This window comes from Vicugna pacos, chromosome 5, assembly GCF_048564905.1.
Source record: "Vicugna pacos chromosome 5, VicPac4, whole genome shotgun sequence".
Classification (NCBI taxonomy): Eukaryota; Metazoa; Chordata; class Mammalia; order Artiodactyla; family Camelidae; genus Vicugna; species Vicugna pacos.
This window is the reverse complement of record NC_132991.1, coordinates 16,522,795-16,542,500: the sequence shown is the minus strand read 5'-3', so window position 1 is coordinate 16,542,500 and position 19,706 is coordinate 16,522,795. Positions and strand designations below refer to the sequence as shown.

The 19,706-nt window shown below is 44.1% G+C and overlaps 1 protein-coding gene across 1 annotated transcript in view; it reads left to right on the top strand.

Annotated features, from left to right (window-relative positions):
- LCT (lactase) overlaps positions 1–19,706 on the top strand; it is a 48,098-nt gene that overhangs the window by 16,385 nt on the left and 12,007 nt on the right. The window contains exons 5-11 of the mRNA XM_072960883.1: positions 260–338; positions 3,566–4,289; positions 9,050–9,695; positions 11,967–13,517; positions 14,205–14,473; positions 17,033–17,323; positions 19,180–19,378. Coding sequence (XP_072816984.1) covers positions 260–338; positions 3,566–4,289; positions 9,050–9,695; positions 11,967–13,517; positions 14,205–14,473; positions 17,033–17,323; positions 19,180–19,378 — 3,759 coding nt within the window. The remainder of the gene's footprint in view (positions 1–259; positions 339–3,565; positions 4,290–9,049; positions 9,696–11,966; positions 13,518–14,204; positions 14,474–17,032; positions 17,324–19,179; positions 19,379–19,706) is intronic.

The window sequence follows — 19,706 nt, the reverse complement described above, 5'->3', positions numbered from 1 at the left end:
TGGAGTGGGCCTAGCAGTCTGTGTTTAACAAGTTCTGCAGGTGATGCTGATGCATGTGGAAGTTGAGAACCATTGTTCTTAGTAGGTAGAAATCACTTCTGACCTCCTTAAATCCTTAGCCCATGGAATTTTCCAGAGAGGCTTGGAACCATTGCTTGGAGTTTGAGCGTGGTGTATAAGTGAGGAAAATTGTTCATGGCAGTCATGCATGTTGTTGGTTGGGCTTCAAGTAAAGTGAATTAAACTTCTTCTCTTACAGCCATAAATAATAACCAAGTGCACACCATTGGATTTGATATTAATACATTCCTGAGCTGTTCATCAAGTTCCAAGAAAAGGTAATGTTAGATTTCCTGTAGAACTATTAATGACTGATATTTGCAGAATACTCTATTGTTCTTTCACTTGTGTAATCTTAAAGACTGTTGTCATTCACCTCTCGGGCCAGTAAGTTTATTGTGGCCAGTCTAGAGATGAGGGATGAAGGCTCAGAGGGAAAGCAGGGAGCACCATCTCTGAGTCCCAAGCGGTTCTGACATTCTCACCAGTCATTCAGTCTCCTCTAGTTCACCAAAATGCACACAACTAGCAGAACTGGTGTTTGAACACCTGCCTTCCAGGTTAAGATCTTGCTGGAGACAGCATGAAATTGTGGAAGAGCCGGCTGGGTTAAGGATAGATCTGCCCATCCCTGAAGTTATAAGATCTGAGTAAGTAAGGTGAGTTGTCTGTAGATTTTCTCACAGGAAATGTGAAACATCTTCCCCATGAGGGGACAGTGTAGATAGGAAAACCAGCTGTGCAGCAGGGCAGAAGCCTAACCAGCAATTTCTCACGACAAGGTTTTAAATTATTGCAGGGTTGCAAATAATATCTTAGCACAAGACTAAAGTACCAAAATTTGTGACATAGCAAAAAAAAGTAAGAGCAGATTTGAGGTCATCCCCACAACTGTATCAGTCTCATGCCATCATATTCCAATGTACTTTTCGAGTGAGTGAGAAAAGAATGATATGGAAGCCAGTACAGGGAGTTTCCCAGAACTCTTAGCACTCCATGGGGGTGTGTTACACACCTTACTGTCACACATCGTGCATCAAGAAAGGACCAAGGACAGGGGCAGTCATTTGACATCCCAGACCTTCAGCTAGAGCTCACCTCAGACATTTCTAGCACAGCTTGGTCCAAGATCATAAACTTCAGTTGCAACCACCTCTTTGTACTTTTCCTCTCCCAGCACTTGGCTGTCTTCAACCATGTCCGCTTCTGTTGTTCAGTCCTCTCAACTCCCTTCAAATCAGCAGTTCAGGTCACCAAACCACAAGTAACTGCTACATGTCAGACTTTGTGCTGGGAGTATGAACAGTGTGCTGGGTAGGTAGGTCAGAACTGCTCCCTGACCACCCTTGGAATCAACTGGGCTGTGTCTTGAGAAAATAAAACTTAAGAGATCATAATAAAAGGGGCACCTGGAGAATACAGTGACTACAAAACCACAAGATGGTGTGAAACACCAGCTCCAGGGTTTCCTCTCTAACACCTTGGCTTCATGGTACATCACCTGAAGGAAAGGTCCAGCACTGGCTACTGTTAAACTGAGAGCTTGGGGTCCTCACTCAGGTGAATGTTGATGGAGAACCTGCAGGGTGCGGGGGCAGGTAGAAGGGCATTCTGAGAGAACTGACAATGTTTTCTCATTGGAGAATTTTAGACCTCAGAGGTGTGACAGAGAGGCCCACCAATGACTCTGGCACCAGAGTGTGGTAGAGATATAGAGAAAGGAGAAAAAAGCATTATCTGGGCCTCTCTGAGGCAGCTTAGGATTGGGGGCAAGGGGTACCTGGAAGGCTAGGCGTAGAGACTGAGGCTTCCTATGCTAAATCGCTTCCCAAGCTAGGTGATCCCAGGACTCCAAGACCTGTGTGACAAGTTCTGTTTTATCCAGGGGCAGTTTGTTTATTTCTCTTTTCATCCAAGCCAGGAGGACAGTTATAGTCAGAGGATTGATTCAGAGCAGCTGAGTGAGCACCCCCTGTGTCCCTGTTGTGCCCAGAGTCATGCATCTGTTTTGGATAATCCACAACCATAGGTCACTACTTTTCTAGCAAATGTGGATGAGCTGATGCTTCATAAAACAGGAGGAGCTTAGGTTTAGAAGACCCTGGCTCCACTTCCATGGGAGGGAGTTCTTTCTGCAACGTCCCTGTCATTTCTACCAGTTCTGCACTCTGGGCCAACCTTGTACAAGTGTCATCCCCTCTCCATATGATGGCCCTGAGACAGAGAGACGCTCTTGTACTGCACCCCCTCTGCCCATGTGTGTTCTCTTCTCCAGACCAAACACACCCACCTCTACCCACCCCTCCTCAAGGTTGCCCTCTGCTGGTGTAACTGCTAACATGTTATACAGTGCTTTCCAGCCTGCAGGACAGAACTCAGATAGGCAAAGCAATTAACATGGAAGGGAGGGAGGAAGGAAGAAGAGAGAAGGAGAGAAATAGACTAGAATTAAATAGAATATACCAGACTTCATTGTGTATGAGACTAGCATTTTTATGTTATGTTTTATTTCAGCTATACTTATTTCTGATAAGTTTATTTCAGATACATTAATTTCCAAAATAAAACATAACACATGTATGCATATAAATGTCTACACGTCTACACACATATGTAGTGGTATCTGGTTAAAAGCACAGACTTTGTGCTCACCATTTACAAGTTCTGTTGTCAAGGAGAAGTTCTCATTTAAAAAAAAACGCATGATGTAAGTTTGTTGACATAAATAAAACCTGGAGATGGACAGTCTAGAGTGGGTAAAATCATCAGGAATCCAGGGTCCTATCTTGTTGCTTTGTCATCTTTAATAAGACTTCTACCTCATTGTCCCGGATGGATGCTTGAGCTCCTACCATTATGGCCATGACCCAGGCAGCATGAAGAAGAAAGGAGGTGTAGCCATGGTTGATAATTAACTGGTAACATAAGTAGAGCGATACCAGTAGTTCAGTTACTGAAATACTTCTGTACCAGTTGGGAAATAGCTGCTGGCCCCTGATGCCCAGAAGTTACTCATTTCTTTAAGTCTCAGTTTCCTCCTCTGTAGGATGAAGGTAAATCATGTAATACCTATCTCATACATTTATTTTGAAAATTAAATGAGATAATGTACATACATTTTTATCACAGTGGCAACACAGAATCAAAAAACTCAATAAATGAAGGTATTACTATTAGTTGTGTTTTATAAATATACATAAGAAGAAAACGTTTCATCTGAGCTGAAGACAGTATTCGAGGGTGACCTAATACAGAGAACAGTAGCGTTGGTACAGTATTCTCACTCATGCAGGAGTGATAATAACTCACCTAAGAAGGGGTAATAATAATCATTTTACCATCTACCAGCCACTTTCTGCACGTGGCTTTGGGGATATGGCTTTTGACTCAGTGCTTCTGGAATGGTTACTGGTTTTACGTGTTTGCTATTCATCATTCTGGGGGCATTTGTAACTCAGAGTCATCACTTATTATGTCCCTTTATGTCACTTCACTCCCATGGCAGGTCTTGTTCTCTGATTGACAGTCTGGCCCTTCAGACTGCCCTGGAGCTAGACGTGGAGACAGCAGGAGACTCCTCGCCACCCCGCTCGGCTTATCAGAGAGTCTGGGGAATGTTTGCTGACCAGTCCAAGGCAGAAAGGGATGCTTTCCTGCAGGATGTTTTCCCTGAAGACTTTCTCTGGGGCGTCTCCACAGGAGCCTTTAATGTGGAAGGAGGCTGGGCTGAGGATGGAAGAGGGGCAAGCGTCTGGGACAGTTTCAGGCACCAGAACACTGCCAAGGGCCAAGCAACGCCAGAGGTGACCAGTGACAGTTACCACAAGGTGGACACTGACGTTGCCCTGCTTCGAGGCCTCCGGGCCCAGGTCTACAAGTTCTCCATCTCCTGGTCCCGCATCTTCCCCACCGGGCAGGGGCACAGCCCCAACCTCCAGGGCGTCACTTACTACAACAAGCTAATCGACAGCCTGCTGGACTCACACATCGAGCCCATGGCCACACTGTTCCACTGGGACCTGCCTCAGGGCCTGCAGGATCGAGGCGGGTGGCAGAATGATAGTGTGGTGGACGCCTTCCTGGACTATGCGGCCTTCTGCTTCTCCACTTTTGGGGACCGTGTGAAGCTGTGGGTGACCTTCCACGAGCCATGGGTGATGAGCTATGCAGGCTACGGCACTGGCCAACACGCGCCGGGCATCTCTGACCCAGGGGTGGCCTCTTTTAAGGTACGTCCCATCCTTGCAGTTCCTGCTCCCTGGAGGAGAAAGGACAGTTGGTTGGCAGACCATCATTTTACCTTACTATCAGCAAATCTCCTTTTTTTTCTTTAGAGGAAATCAGAGAGATGGAGGGAACCAAAATTGCCAATTACCTTATTTATCCAAACACTATGCTGGCACTTTACAAATTGTTACTACATCCTCAGAACGGCTCTGATAGATGAGGAAATTGGGGCTCCGGAGAAGAAACAATTTGGTCATGATGACGTAGGTAGTAGGTCAGCAGTTTGAAGCCAACATTTGAGCCCAAGTCTACTTGACTCCAAAGCAAGTTTTCCACGTCAGGACTCTTAACTGCAAGTGACAGAAAACCCAACCCAAACTGACTTAAGTAAGGAGGGAATTTCTGAGTTCAGGAAACTGAAGTCGGCTTTAGCTGATCAGAGTGGAGCTTAATCAGACCACAGATGATGTTACCAGGACCCAATTTTACTTCTTTTCCTTTTCCCCTCATTGGCTTTATTCTTGGCCTACCTGGTAGCCAGATGGCACAGTCCTTCTCTCATATTTTAAGACCAGCAGAAAGCAGAAAAGGCAGGTTGCCTATGTTCTGGCATCCCCAGCAAAAGTCTCCCTGTGCTCCTGGTCTCTGCGTGGGTCACATGCCCATCCCTGAACCAACCAGTAGGTCCAGGCTAGGGAACCATGGGGCATTGATTGATTTCAGGCCAGGGACCAGCTCTACCCTTCAACACACTGGCTGAGAGATGGGAAAACTGGGAGGGGAAAAGGTGGTTTTTCCTGAGGGCAATCAGAGTATTACTTCAACAAGATGAGGTGTATATCCTGAAGACAATATTTAAAAAAAAATTTTTTTTATTGAAGTATAGTCAGCTTACAATGTTGTGTTAATTTCTGGTGTGCAGCCTACTGATTCAGCTATACATATATATATTACTTTTTATATTCTTTTTCATTATAGGCTATTATAAGATATTAAATATAGTTCCCTATGTTATACAGGAGGAACTTATTGTCTATCTATTTTCTATATAGTAGTTAGTATCTCCATATCCCAAACTCCCAATTTATCCTTCCATACCTCCTTTCCCCCTAGTAACCATCAGTTTGTTTTCTACATCTGTGACTCTTTTTCTTTTTTGTAAATAAGTTCCCTTGTGTCATTTTTTTAGATTTCACATTTAAGTGATTTCATATGTTATTTTTCTTTCTCTTTCTGGCTTCACTTAATATGACAGTCTCCAGGTCTATCCATAATGCTGCAAATGGCATTATTTTATTCTGTTTTATGGCTAAGTAGTATTCCATTGCATACATATATCACAACTTCTTTATCCAATCATCTGCTGATGGACAGTTAGGTTACTTCCATGTCTTGGCTGTTGTAAATAGTGCTGCTATGGGATACATGTATCTTTTCAAATTAGAATTTTCTCCCCATATATGCCCAGAAGTGGGATTGCTGGATCATAGGGTGAGTCTGTTTTTAGGTTTTTAAGGAATCTCCATACTGTTTCCCATAATGGCTGCACAAAACTACATTCCTACCAGCAGTGTAGGAGGATTCCCTTTTCTTCACACCCTCTCCAGCATTTATCCTTTGTGAACTTTTTAATGATGGCCATTCTGACTGGTGTGAGATGATACCTCATTGTAATTTTGATTTGCATTTCTTGGATAATTAGCAATATTGAGCATCTTTTCATGTGCCTATTGGCCATCTGTATATGTTCACTGGAGAAATATCTGCATAGGTCTTCTGCCCATTTTTTTGATTAGGTTGTTTGCTTTTTTGTTATTGAGTTGTATGAGCTGTTTGTATATTCTGGAAATTAAGCCCTTGTCAGTCACATCATTTGCAAATATTTTCTTCCATTCCATTGGTTGTCTTTTTGTTTATAGTTTCCTTTTTTTTAAGTTTTTTGAAAGTTTTAAGTTTTTTTTAACATTTTTTATTGATTTATAATCATTTTACAATGTGTCAAATTCCAGTGTTCAGCACAATTTTTCAGTCATTCATGGACATATACACACTCATTGTCACATTTTTTTCTCTGTGAGTTATCATAACATTTTGTGTATATTTCCCTGTGCTATACAGTGTAATCTTGTTTATCTATTCTACAATTTTGAAATCCCAGTCTATCCCTTCCCACCCTCCACCCCCCTGGTAACCACAAGTCTTTATTCTCTGTCTGTGAGTCTATTTCTGTCCTGTATTTACGCTTTGCTTTTGTTTGTTAGTTTGTTTTTGTTTTTTAGAATAGTTTCCTTTTTTGTTGTGCAAAAACTTGTAAGTTTAATTAGGTCCCATTTGTTTATTTTTGCTTTTATTTCTATTGTCTTGGTAGACTGCCCTAGGAGAATATTGCTAAGATTTATGGCAGAGATGTTTTTCCTATGTTTTCTTCTATGAGGTTTATAGTGTCTTGTCTTACACAAAAATATACTCAAAATGGCCTAAAGACTTAAATGTATGGTGTGAGGAAGTGTTCTAACTTCCGAAGACAGTATTTTAAATGGCTTGATATGGGTCCCTTCCATCATTTTTCTTTTTATTCAAAATCTCCCAGAAAGCCTACCAGCTTCCCTGGCAACATTCTTCAGGACAGACATGTTAGTCTGGCTTTCCCCTGCTACCTTTTGGGTTTGCTTCTGTTCTGAAATGAGTATTCACTGTGCTGCAGGCTAGATGTTAAGTGCCCTCAAGACATCAGAACCTTTTGAGGGAGATGATACACACATTAGAAAATTAGAGAACAATTCAAAATACCCTCAATTATAGTGAGCTGGGATACTATGAATAAATGACTCAATGAAATGCCAAACTATAGCCCTTAAGTCAAGGCTGTATTCTACTGTTGTTCAGCAAGTGATCTTACTCAAGGAGAGGGAGAACACTTCTGAAAATAGAAGATTTGAACATTTCTGTTTGTCTCCTTGTTGTAAAGCTCATCCCAACCTTTTCTCCGTAGGCTTCTTATCCCTATAACTGTGGCTCCTGAGATTTTTCTGGAGACTTTGATGACAAAGTCCACCTCACTATTCTCTTTTAATTCTTGCTTTTATTTGTAAGTAGAAAATAATACTCTAAAGGCAAATTTCAAAGAAAAGATCTCTCTCAGAAATCTACCAGTATTTCCTTCCAGTTGTGGCTTCCTTGCATTCATGCTGCTGTCACTGTGTGCACTCAGTTTAGTGCCCTTGTTTTTTAATAGACTTGATTTTTTTTGAGTATTTTCAGGTTCACAGCAAAATTGAACAGAAGGTATTGAGATTTCCCATTTACTCCACACCCCAACACATGCATAGCCTCTCCCATTATTGACATCCCCCACCTGTGTGGCACATTTGTTACGATCAGTGAATCTACACTGACACATTATCACCCTAGTGCCCATTTTTTACTTGGCATGTCGTTAACCCTTTTCCATGTGATTACATGCTCATGGTGATTGTTTATGGTTGTCTAGTACTACACTTAGCACCTTGCCTGACACTAATGAGCTCAGAAGGAAAGTGTTCCAGCTTTTTGGAAAGGAGCGCAGGTTGCTCTTGGAGGTTAGGAGCCAGTTAAGGACTAACATTTGGGACACAAGAAGCAGTCAGGAATTCTCTTCCTGGGAAATATTTTGTATGAAATTTTTCAAACATAGGTGTCATCTTCAGATGATAGGAAAAGAAAGGGAGCTAAGTGGTAGCAAGCCCCCTCCTACACTCCAAGATTCTGCTCTGTGCTCTATGTACACAATCAGATTTAATCCTTTTAGATGGATCCATAATTACCCACTTCCTGCAGACAGTGAAGCTGAGGTTGAGAGACAAGATGGTTTGAGTTTACTGAGCATTTTACTGACAGAGTCAAGATTTAAATCTTGGCTTGTTTTACTCCAGACACCCTACTTTTGCCCAGTTTCTCATGGTGCTCCACCAAGGAGAGATGTTGACTTTTATAAGACCATGAGTTAAGTCTACAAACAGATCCTGGTTGTGGTTTCTCTTCCTGGATTTCATTAACTAGAAAAGATAACAGATAGGTTAGAAAGAATTGTCCTCTCCTTTGTGTGTTAACTGAAATGATCCCCGCTGCTAGTTGGTTGTTGACTAGTTAGTCAATAAGAACTTACTGAGGACAAAGGCAGAATAGCAGGCCTGAGGTCAGACTATCTGTGTTCTCCTCCTCTCTGAAATCTTGTGTTCCTCATCTGTATCATAATAATGATTGCACTTGCCACATAAGTGAGGATCACATGAGAGAAGTCATTAACACCTGTTATTGTTAATGTGGTTGTGATGCTGTTGCTATTGACCTGGTGATGGTGGTGTTGACTTGTTGACAGTGTTGTGGACGTTGTTGACATTGTTGCTGTTGACTTGTTGAAGCTATTGTCCACATTGTTGATGTTGCTGGCACTGGTATTGATATTGTTTTTGATGTCAACATTGCCCATGTTGTCACCTTGTTTACATTGTTAGCATCAGTCTTAACATCTTGTTGGTGTTGTTGACTTGTTGATGTTCTATCGATTAGTTGACATTGATGTTAATTTGCTGGTGACTTGATGACACTGTTGATATTAGTGTTGATGTTATTGATGTTGACATTGTCAGCCTTACTACTGTTATTAACTTGCTACCATTATTGACCTTGGTGTTAACTTGCTGACATTATTGTTGACTTGTTAATGGCTTGTGGAGCTGTTGTTGTCACTAAGACCTGTTTTTCATTCTTTCTTCCTCATAAGGTGGCTCACTTGGTTCTCAAGGCTCATGCCAGAGCTTGGCACCACTACAACAGCCACCATCGCCCACAGCAGCAGGGGCGTGTAGGCATTGTACTGAATTCAGACTGGGCAGAACCCCTGTCCCCAGAGAGGCCCGAGGACCTGAGAGCTTCAGAACGCTTCCTGCACTTCATGCTAGGCTGGTTTGCACACCCCATCTTTGTGGACGGAGACTACCCAGCAGCCCTGAGGGCCCAGATCCAAGAGCTGAACAAACAGTGCCCCAGTCCTGTGGCCCAGCTTCCTGAGTTTACTGAGGCAGAGAAGCAGCTCCTGAAAGGCTCTGCTGATTTCCTGGGTCTGTCCCATTACACATCTCGCCTCATCAGCAAGACTCAACAAGATACCTGCATCCCCAGCTATGATACCATTGGAGGCTTCTCCCAACACGTGGACCCTTCATGGCCCCAGACTGCATCCCCTTGGATTCGTGTGGTGCCCTGGGGTATAAGGAGGCTGCTGCAGTTTGTATCCTTGGAATACACAAGAGGCAAAGTTCCAATCTACCTGGCTGGGAATGGCATGCCCATAGGGGAAAGTGAAGATCTCTTCAATGATTCCTTGAGAGTCAACTACTTCAACCAGTACATCAACGAAGTGCTGAAGGGTAAGAACATAGATATGCTGGTGATTGGAACATGGGTGGTTCTTCATCAAGTCTTCAGAGTTTTGTTTTATAGGACAAAGATGATTTCCCAAGGAAATGAAGCCAAAAAGTACTGTTGGTAGTAACAGCGTTAGTCCTTCGCATCAGCCTCCTGTCTCCCTCAGAGGCTTCGGGTTTTTGTTTTTATATTCCTATTCCCTAGAATGCCCTCTTCCTCACTCTGCCCATCTGAGTCCTATTCATTCATTAGGCCTTATCATCTTTTAATGCATTTATTTCACAAGTTTATTGAATGCCCATTGCATGCCAGACATTGTACAAGAGAGTAGGAGTACAATATGGAACAAACACTGTCTTTTCCCAGAGGGGACTCAGGCTACAGAGGGACCCAGACAGAAAAGTGCTGTATAGGGTGATGATGGCTTTACAGGATGGCATGAGGATGCTTAGGATAGGACTCTAGCCCGTTAAATCTGCCCTCGTTGCTCCAGCCACATTGATCTTCATGTCCTATAACTGGCTATAAAATGTACATTCCCTTCATTCACTTTGAACAGCTTAATACATATCTACAGTCTCATTCTTACCTAACATACTGTTTTATGTATCTTTTTGTTCCAAGTAAAGAATAGCAGCAAATAGATTTTATCTTATATGTCTGTCCTAATCATTTGATAGTGGCTGGTTGTCTGCCTAGAGGGCTAAGTTTAGATTTCAAGGCCTTGTCTAGATTCAAAGAGAAAAAGTTAGTAAGTGTGGTATGTGTCCTGGGCACTGCAGTGAGGAGTGGAGGCCTACTCTAGGATTACTATTTGTGAGGTTAGACACCCTCTTACACTTCGCATGTACTCTTCTCAGCATCGAGGAATCCCTTTAAGACATTATTTCAAGTGATCCTTGAAACAGCCTTGTGCAGTAAATAGAAACAGATATTATCTTCATGGACAACTGTGAATTGCTCTGAGAGATTAAATGATGATGATTAAACATCCAATGAGTGGAACCATAGGCCTTTCTGTTCCTGGCTCAGCTCTTCACTCTACCCCATACCTATGAGGCTTTATTCATCTTTATGATCCCAGAGCCTAACACAGCCTGGGACAAAGTAGGTGCTTACTAAATTATTTACTGAGTGAATGAGCAACGTTACCTGCCTCTTATACAATCATGCACAGCCATTGCTTTGATTCTTGATTGACTCACTGGACCATTTTTAATTCTCTCACAGTTCTGAAGGCCAGAAGTTCAAAATCAAGGTGTCACCAGGGATATTCTCCATCCAAAGGCTCCAAAGGAGAATCTTTCCTTGCCTCTTCCAACTTCTGTGGCTTCACGCCTTCCTTGGCTGTAGTTGCATCACTCCAATCTCTGCCTTCATCTTCACATGGTCTTCTCCTCTATGTCTTTTGTGAAGACGATTGTCATTGGATTTAGTGCCCACCTGGTTAATCCAGGACAGTCTCGTTTTGAGATCCTTAATTTAATTGCATCTGTGAAAACCCTTTTCCCAGATAAGGCTATGTTCACTAGCATCAGGGTTTAGGATTTGGATCTAACTTTTTGGGGACCACCTTTTAAGGTATAAGGAAATACATTTCTTTAGGCTTTATTTCTCTTAAAAAGGAGTGTGTGATTATTTTATGTCAATATTGCTACAATAAGAAAAAAACAAAAGCTCTCTTTTTAAGACAATGATTTATATATTTTATATTGTATTTTATTATATTATGTATTTTATATTTTGTATTAAACCAAGTTCTGATTCTAGCAGACAGGGCATATTTTCTTTTTTATTTATTTTAAGGCAGGATGTGCCTTTGGATTGAGATTTATGGCCTGACATGTTGTCAGGGGTTTGTGGCTTTTCCTTTTATTCTTTATAAGGAAGAAAAAGGGTTAATATTTTGAGGGTAATCCAAGTCACCCCCAAAATTTTCATGTCAAAAGGAAAATCTTTAAAAAGCAACATCAGCCCCTTTGCAACTATGTAATCATTTCAGATCCCAATCAATCCTTGCTTAACAAGTACCCTTACTTCCTGCCAGCTCCAGTCCTAATTCTTGACAAACAATTTATGCAACCTTGCAGGTTTTGTCTTTACAAGCCTCCCCCATTTCGTAGCAGAACACAATTCAGGTGCTTCTTGAGTGTGTGTCTCCTGGGCTGTAGTCCTAACAAACCCCAAATAAACATCTCTAGGTTAAAAATAATTAAAAAGCAACACTAGTAAGAGAGACTTTAAAACAATCCCAATGTTGTTTTTCTCCACAGCTGTCAAAGAGGACTCGGTGGATGTCCGATCCTACATCGCTCGTTCCCTCATCGATGGCTTCGAAGGCCCCTCTGGGTACAGCCAGAGGTTTGGGCTGTACCACATCAACTTCAAGGACAGCAGCAGGCCGAGGACCCCCAGGAAATCTGCCTACTTTTTCACCAGCATGATCGAAAAGAACGGTTTCCTCACCAAGGTAGTAAAAAGACTGCCATCACCCAGTGTAGCAAACGTTCCTCGGAAAATCAGAGCCTTCAATTTTCCGTCCGAGGTGCCCTCCAAGGCTAAAGTAGTTTGGGAAAAATTCTCCAACCAGCCCAAATTTGAAAGGGACTTGTTCTACCATGGCACATTCCGGGATGACTTTCTGTGGGGGGTGTCCTCATCAGCCTATCAGATTGAAGGAGCTTGGGATGCTGACGGCAAAGGCCCCAGCATCTGGGATAACTTTACCCACACGCCAGGGAGCAACGTGAAAGACAATGCCACTGGAGATGTAGCCTGTGACAGCTATCACCAACTGGATGCTGATCTGAATATGCTTCGAGCTTTGAAGGTGAAGGCCTATCGCTTCTCCATCGCCTGGTCTCGGATTTTCCCAACTGGGAGAAACAGTTCTGTCAACACACATGGTGTTGATTATTACAACAGGCTGATTGATGGCTTGGTGGCAAGCAACATCTCTCCCATGGTGACACTGTTCCACTGGGACCTGCCCCAGGCCCTCCAGGATATTGGAGGCTGGGAGAATCCTTCCTTGATTGAGTTATTTAACAGCTATGCAGACTTTTGTTTCCAAACCTTTGGTGACAGAGTTAAGTTCTGGATGACTTTTAATGAGCCCACGTACCAGGCATGGATGGGGTATGGCTCAGGGGATTTTCCCCCAAATGTGAAGGACCCAGGCTGGGCACCTTACAGGATTGGCCATGCAATCCTCAAAGCTCATGCCACAGTCTATCACACTTATGATGAGAAATATAGGCAAGAGCAGAAGGGGGTCATCTCTTTGAGCCTCAGTACACACTGGGCAGAGCCCGAGTCACCAGGGGTCCTCAGGGACGTGGAGGCAGCTGACCGAATGCTGCAGTTCTCACTGGGCTGGTTTGCCCACCCCATTTTCCGAAATGGAGACTATCCTGATGCCATGAAGTGGAAAGTGGGGAACAGGAGTGAACTACAGCACTTAGCCACCTCCCGCCTGCCCAGCTTCACTGAGGAAGAGAAGAAATACATCAGGGCTACGGCCGATGTGTTCTGCCTCAACACCTACTCCTCCAGAATTGTGCAGTATGCAACACCTAACTTAAACCCACCCTCCTATGAAGATGACCAGGAGATGACCCAGAAGGAGGACACCTCCTGGCCTTCCACAGCACTAAACAGAGCTGCATCCTGGGGGATGCGAAGACTGCTCAACTGGATCAAGGAAGAGTATGGTGACATCCCTATTTACATCACTGAAAATGGAGCGGGGCTGACCGAGCCTGACCTGGAAGATACCAATAGGATATTTTACCACAAAACCTATATCAATGAAGCTTTGAAAGGTATGTGAGGGTTCATGTCCCCCTTACAAAATCTTCCAGTATCCATGTCATGTGCCTGAAATGGTTTGACAGAGTGGATTACAAACCATTAACAAGTCTCTCTTTCATACCCTGATTCCATAATTCTTTCCCTTTCTGGGGTTACATATGCCTTTGGGATTCTGAAAAAAAAAAAAGGCTTGTTCATCTCCCCAAGTGTACACACAGAGTCCCACAAGAGTATTTTCACAGGTCCATTCATTCATTATTGAGCAACTACTATGTGACAAGTTCTATCCTAAGTGCTGGGGACACAGCAGTGAACAACACAAATAATTTTCTGCTGATATGGAGCTTATATTCCTGTGGGTCCCATGCAACCCAGAGCAATCAACTCTTCTCTAATTCACATTTCTTTGTTAAATTTCTAAAGTGGGTTGAGATTCTTGAATTTCACAGATGTCCCTTTTACCCCCAACAAAACAATTTGCTTTTGCAAAGATCAGTCATTAGTACTTGCTATGGGGGCATCAGTGTTCACAACAAGAAAGAGAGAAGATGATCTGCCTTTCAGGGCACACGTTACTGTGTGTACAGGTTGATGGTTGAGGACTACCTGAACCAAGGAGCCAGACTGTGGCTGGGCTTCTTGGGATCCCGCCCCTCCCTGTGTAAAGCTCTCCTCTGCTCCCTCTGGAATGTTCCCAGCCTACAGGCTTGATGGTGTTGACATTCGAGGATATGCTGCATGGTCTCTGATGGACAACTTTGAATGGCTGAATGGCTACACAGTCAAGTTTGGATTGCACCATGTTGATTTCAATAACGTGAATAGGCCTCGCACAGCAAGAGCCTCCGCCAGATACTACATGGAGGTAATCACCAACAACGGCATGCCACTGTCCAAGGAAGACGAGTTTCTATATGGACAGTTTCCCGAGGGCTTTATCTGGAGTGCGGCTACCGCTGCATATCAGGTGAGGAGTGGAGGGCAGTTCAACATCTACTGCATACCTACTGTGTGTCAGACTCTGGGCTCAGGGCTGGGGAGGCAGGCGGGAGCAGAGGATTTTCATGGACCTGCAGGCGGGAAGTATGGGTGCCTTGAGGAGAGTCTGGGAGGCCCTCTTCCCAGACAGCCTGACTTCTTCACATGCCCAGATTCAGGTAGACCAGCGCAGTTACAAGAGTTGTGCTGAGATGGGTGGTAGCAGGTGGAGCCTGGCAGAAACATTTAGGCAAAGATATGCAAATATGAAGATTCTCTGCTGGACACCTTTATTTCTCACCTAGCCTCTTCTAAGCAGACAGTTTGGTCAAAATGGCTATCACGTAGGCATGAGCTTTTTTTTGATGTCCTAACAACATCATACCCTTACCTTATCTGTGCTAAATGAAGCTCACCGATGCAGAAAATATGAGGATTTAGTTTTCCTGAGAAAAATGAAAGCTAAAAAATGAAGAGCGATTTGCCCAGGCAGTTAGTGGGTGGGACCCTGCTTTACATCTGCTGCCTCGATTTATTTTCTTTGTTACAGGAGTGGGGGCTCTATATGCTTAGTGTGGAACCTGGGCAGTAGTCAGTGGTGTGAGCCTACCTGACCCTGACTCTGGACTTCTTAGCCCTTGGATTTTTTCCTAGGTGACCATAGCTGCTTGTAATATTTCTGAGGAAGGTGAGGGTGACTACCCCCAGGCAACAACACTACCAAGGTATAATGAAGTCTCAGACCAGATTCTGTCATATCCAGACATATGTTAACTAAGTGCACAACCACAAAAGGTGCTCATGTATCCTGTTGTGTGGCCTGGAAGAAACCACAGTTCTTGTTCCTCTTTGGTACTCTGGCCAACACTGAACATGAAAGGTTCACTTGAGGAAATGCTGGGATTTCAGAGACAGGAAGGATCCTGTTACTCTTATGTGAGGCAAACAGAATCCTCTGTAGCAGGGTTTCTCCAACTTGGCCCGATTGACATTTTGGATGGATCATTCTTTGTTGTGGGCTTGTCCTGTGCACAGTAGGATGCTTAGTGGCATCTGTGGCCTCTACCTACTAGATGCCAGTAGATTCCTCCCCCAATTGTAACAACCAAAAATAGTTCCAGACATTTCTAAGTGTCTCCATGGGGACAAAATAGCCCCTGGGTGAGAACCACTGCCCCACAGGTTTACAGCTGGACTTATTTATTCTAGGGCAAGGGTTGGGGATTTATTCTAGCGCACAGGCTGTAGGCTTGAATCAGTTATTACTATAATAGTTGGCAAATGGTGATTTTCCAAATTAATTATTTGTTTTCTGTTTATTAGGTGGCATTCAACAGAAAGATTCAGTTTTGTCTTTTCTCCTACTTATCTATCTATATTTTATATTTAAATATATATTGATACGTATCATCAGTATGACCTCATGAAGTCCTATGTTCTTCCAATGGGTTATACTTTTGCCATTATTGTCTATGTAGATGCTTAAATCATCCCATAGTTTGCTGGTGGATTATCTTAGCTGGGTCTTGTGTCCTTTTGACATGGCCCATTGTTCTTTGAACACTTTCTTAATTCTTTCTGGTGCAACAAGATATTTAAGCTCATCTTGTATCTTTTCTGCTCCAGCCCTGTAATCAGTCATTTCTCTAATGAGCCCTGGTTTGTTTTATTGGATAAGGGCATTTAGAAACCAAGATCTGGGTGCTAGGTGTACTCACTGCTACTGGGGGGGTCACCGGTACTCACTGCTACTAGGCTCTCTCAGTGGACAGGGCACACACACATACACGTGCGCATACACTTTTATGTATTTCTACATCCACCCACATCTTTACCTGTGTTAAAAAACACATTGATACCTCCAATTCCAATCCAACTCCACGGGGTTAATGCTAGCCTTCCCACTTTTCATATTTGTATCTCCTTTCTCCAATGATGAAGAATCTAGCTCCTAATAGCCTCAACATAGTTACTAATTTGCTCAGTCCCCCTGCAGTAGTCTCCCAACCACTGAGCGATCTTTCCACCCAGATGGCCCACAAGGTGCACTCCTTGTGTGCAGGCCAAGCCTGGACATGCGTTCTTGGTTGGGATGCCAGTACTACTTTAGCTGCAGCCAGTCAGAGTATCATACTGCATGTGCTGAAGTATTGCAAAAGAGCAGGCACAGAAAAAGTGACACACATCCTGATTAGAAACCCTGCCTCCACATCTGGCATCACTGGGATTTATTTGTTCAGTCAGAATTTTAGTGAGCACCGCCATACACCAGACACCACTGCATTGACTGCTGGGCCACCAAAATGAAAGACACAGTGCCTAGACCTCAGTCTTGCAGGAAGCAAGCCAGTCAGCAAGTGCATAATAGCATAGTGCAGCATGACAGCACCATGATGTACAGAAGTGTGTACAGGAAGCTGTAGGAGTTCAGAAATCAGGGGGTGGCCAGAGAAGGTGATGGCAACTTATGTCCTGACCCAGGATTCACCCACTGACCCAGAAGAGCTTGACTGCATGACTTAATTAATCCATGTCTTGTCGTCTTAAGATCGAAGGTGGGTGGAGAGCAGATGGCAAAGAACTCAGTATTTGGGACACGTTTTCACACACACCACTAAAGATTGAGAACGATGACACGGGAGACGTGGCCTGTGACAGTTACCACAAGATTGCCGAGGATGTGGTTGCCCTGAAGAACCTGGGCGTGTCCCACTATCGCCTTTCCATCTCTTGGACTCGCATCCTCCCTGACGGAACCACCAAGTACATCAATGAAGCAGGCCTGAACTACTATGTGCGGCTCATCGACGCGCTGCTGGCTGCCAACATCCAGCCCCAGGTAGGTTGGGTCCTGACCAGGCCTTGGCCAAGTCCACACAGGGCAGCCAGCTGGGCTGGGGAGCACATTTATTGTGTAAACAAAATGCTGTTTTCACATTTAACTTCGAATTGTCAATAAAGATTTTCCTTCTATCCCTGACCCCTAGCCATCCATTCCCCTCCTTACAAGCAACCAAGTTTGCTGGGTTCTCATGTCCTTTTGCGTGTGTAACCAGTACATGTGTGTATATGTGTGTGTATATTCCTTTTCGCCTCATTTTTCCTGATGGTGCAATACATGCAGTTTGGCACTTGCTTTTATTTAACAATAGTTCTTACAGATATTTCCATACAATACGTAGGTTTTTTGTTTTTGGTTGTGTGGAAATTGTACCTTACTTCTCTAATCACTTCCCTGTCAATGGACACTCTTCCCTGTGATGTCACACTTTTTCCATTATAACCAACACTGTGATAAGTAAGCGTAGACACATAATTACACCAGAATGGAAGTTTATCTGTAGGATCTGTAGAAGCCCTAGGAACAGAAGTGCTGAGGCAAAAGTGCATGTGTTTTTAAGCCCTGACTTACTATGAATAATAATAAAGAAGCTCATGTGTGGGCTTCCTTTGCTGTCACCAGAACTTTAAATTTTACTTGGGAGCCTAAGAGCATTTTTCCTTTTCCTCTGGGCCATTTATGATAAAAGGCTAGAGAGCACTAGTTCTGTGATACTGTGTTTCCTTTGCTGTAGTGGCTGGAGATTGTGCACTGAAACCAGAGCATAACCTTCGTGTTATAACCTGCCTCTTCCCACGCTCAAAGCAGTTTTTTACAAATAAAAGTGCAATCTGGACTTCTTTCCTTACACTGGTAGCACTGCAGGAACGAATCAGCCAGGCAGCATTGATTACAGTGAGTGTGAGTGCCAGCTGTGATGAGAGGGGATGGCCCGTGGCCCCCTGCAGGACCCCAGGAGCTGGGTGGACAAGGAGATCCATTACACACAGCCATTCAGAACAACATCAGAGACAGCAGAACTCAGGGCTAAACAAGTTTGTATCTCTCGAGGGAATTGAGACATCACAGAAAGGAAAAGCACTTTAGCCAGAAAAGCTTCAAGGAGGTGTGAGTCTTGAATAAAGTCATTTTGATCAGTGGGCAGGCAGGGGAGGGCATTTTCAGCAAATGGAGAGACTGGGTCTGAGCTGAAGAGGGTCCACAGCCCATTGCAGATTTAGGACGGTGGAGACCCCTGTGTGACCAAGATGAGGTCTGTCAAGAGCATCAGGGAGGAGGTCAGGAGGGAGAAAAGGCCACCATGTGGATGTTGCCAGAGGAACCCCTCTCCAGCGAAGGGATCCCAGCTCCACAGGAAGACCCTCCAGACACATTAGATGTCCTTGGGGGGCCCTTTACAAGAATGCCTCCATCCCCCTGATACCCTCAGAGCCTCAGACTCTAGTGCAGTCTATCCAGGAGGTTCTGAAGCTCTAGCATTTCTGATCCCCGACTACAACCATTGCTAACACTTGCAGAAGAGCTGGCAGGATGTCCACCACTTTTCATGTCCTCTGCCATATGATTTAGGCCTCACACTGGTTTCTGTGACATGGAGGTCTTTGTGTCTGAGCCCAGGGTCACACAGCTGGTAGACTGCAGAGCTGGGGCTCAAACCCTGGTGTCTCTGATGAAGATGTATGAATTTCTCCCGCTTCAGCAATGCTGTCCTCCCCCTCCTACCAAAGAACCTTTGGGCCTTGTCTCATCATCCATCCTCAGCTTAAGCAGTAGACGTTTATGCTGGTGCGTGAGCATCAGTATCTTCCCATGAAAAGCAGGTTGATGGAAGTGCTGATCTTGCTTTCTCACAGGTGACCATTTACCACTGGGACTTGCCCCAGGCACTCCAGGATGTCGGAGGCTGGGAGAATGAGACAATTGTGCAGCGGTTTAAGGAGTATGCAGAAGTACTCTTCCAGAGGCTGGGGGACAAGGTGAAGTTCTGGATCACACTGAACGAGCCCTTTGTCATTGCTAACCAGGGCTACGGCTATGGCACAGCAGCTCCAGGTAAAGTTCTCAGACCCCACTTGTCAGCTCTTCGGAGCGTGACATTCTTAGCACCATGAAGACATGAGGTCCAGGTGGCCCTAGAGGAGGAGGCTGTGAGAGGCACAAGGCATTGCCTCAGAAGCCCTGCCCCCTGCCCAGGACTGACTGAGCAGAGCTTCCCTCTTCTGACACTGCTTTTGCTGAACATAAACTTCACACCTCGATATTTCCAAATGGCTTCAATTCTTTGCTGTCTCTGTGCTTCTGAGCTGCCTCAGGTGGGAAGCTCCCTGAGATCAGGAATGTGGGCTAATCAATATAGGAAATGATGCTTCGTCAGACTGTG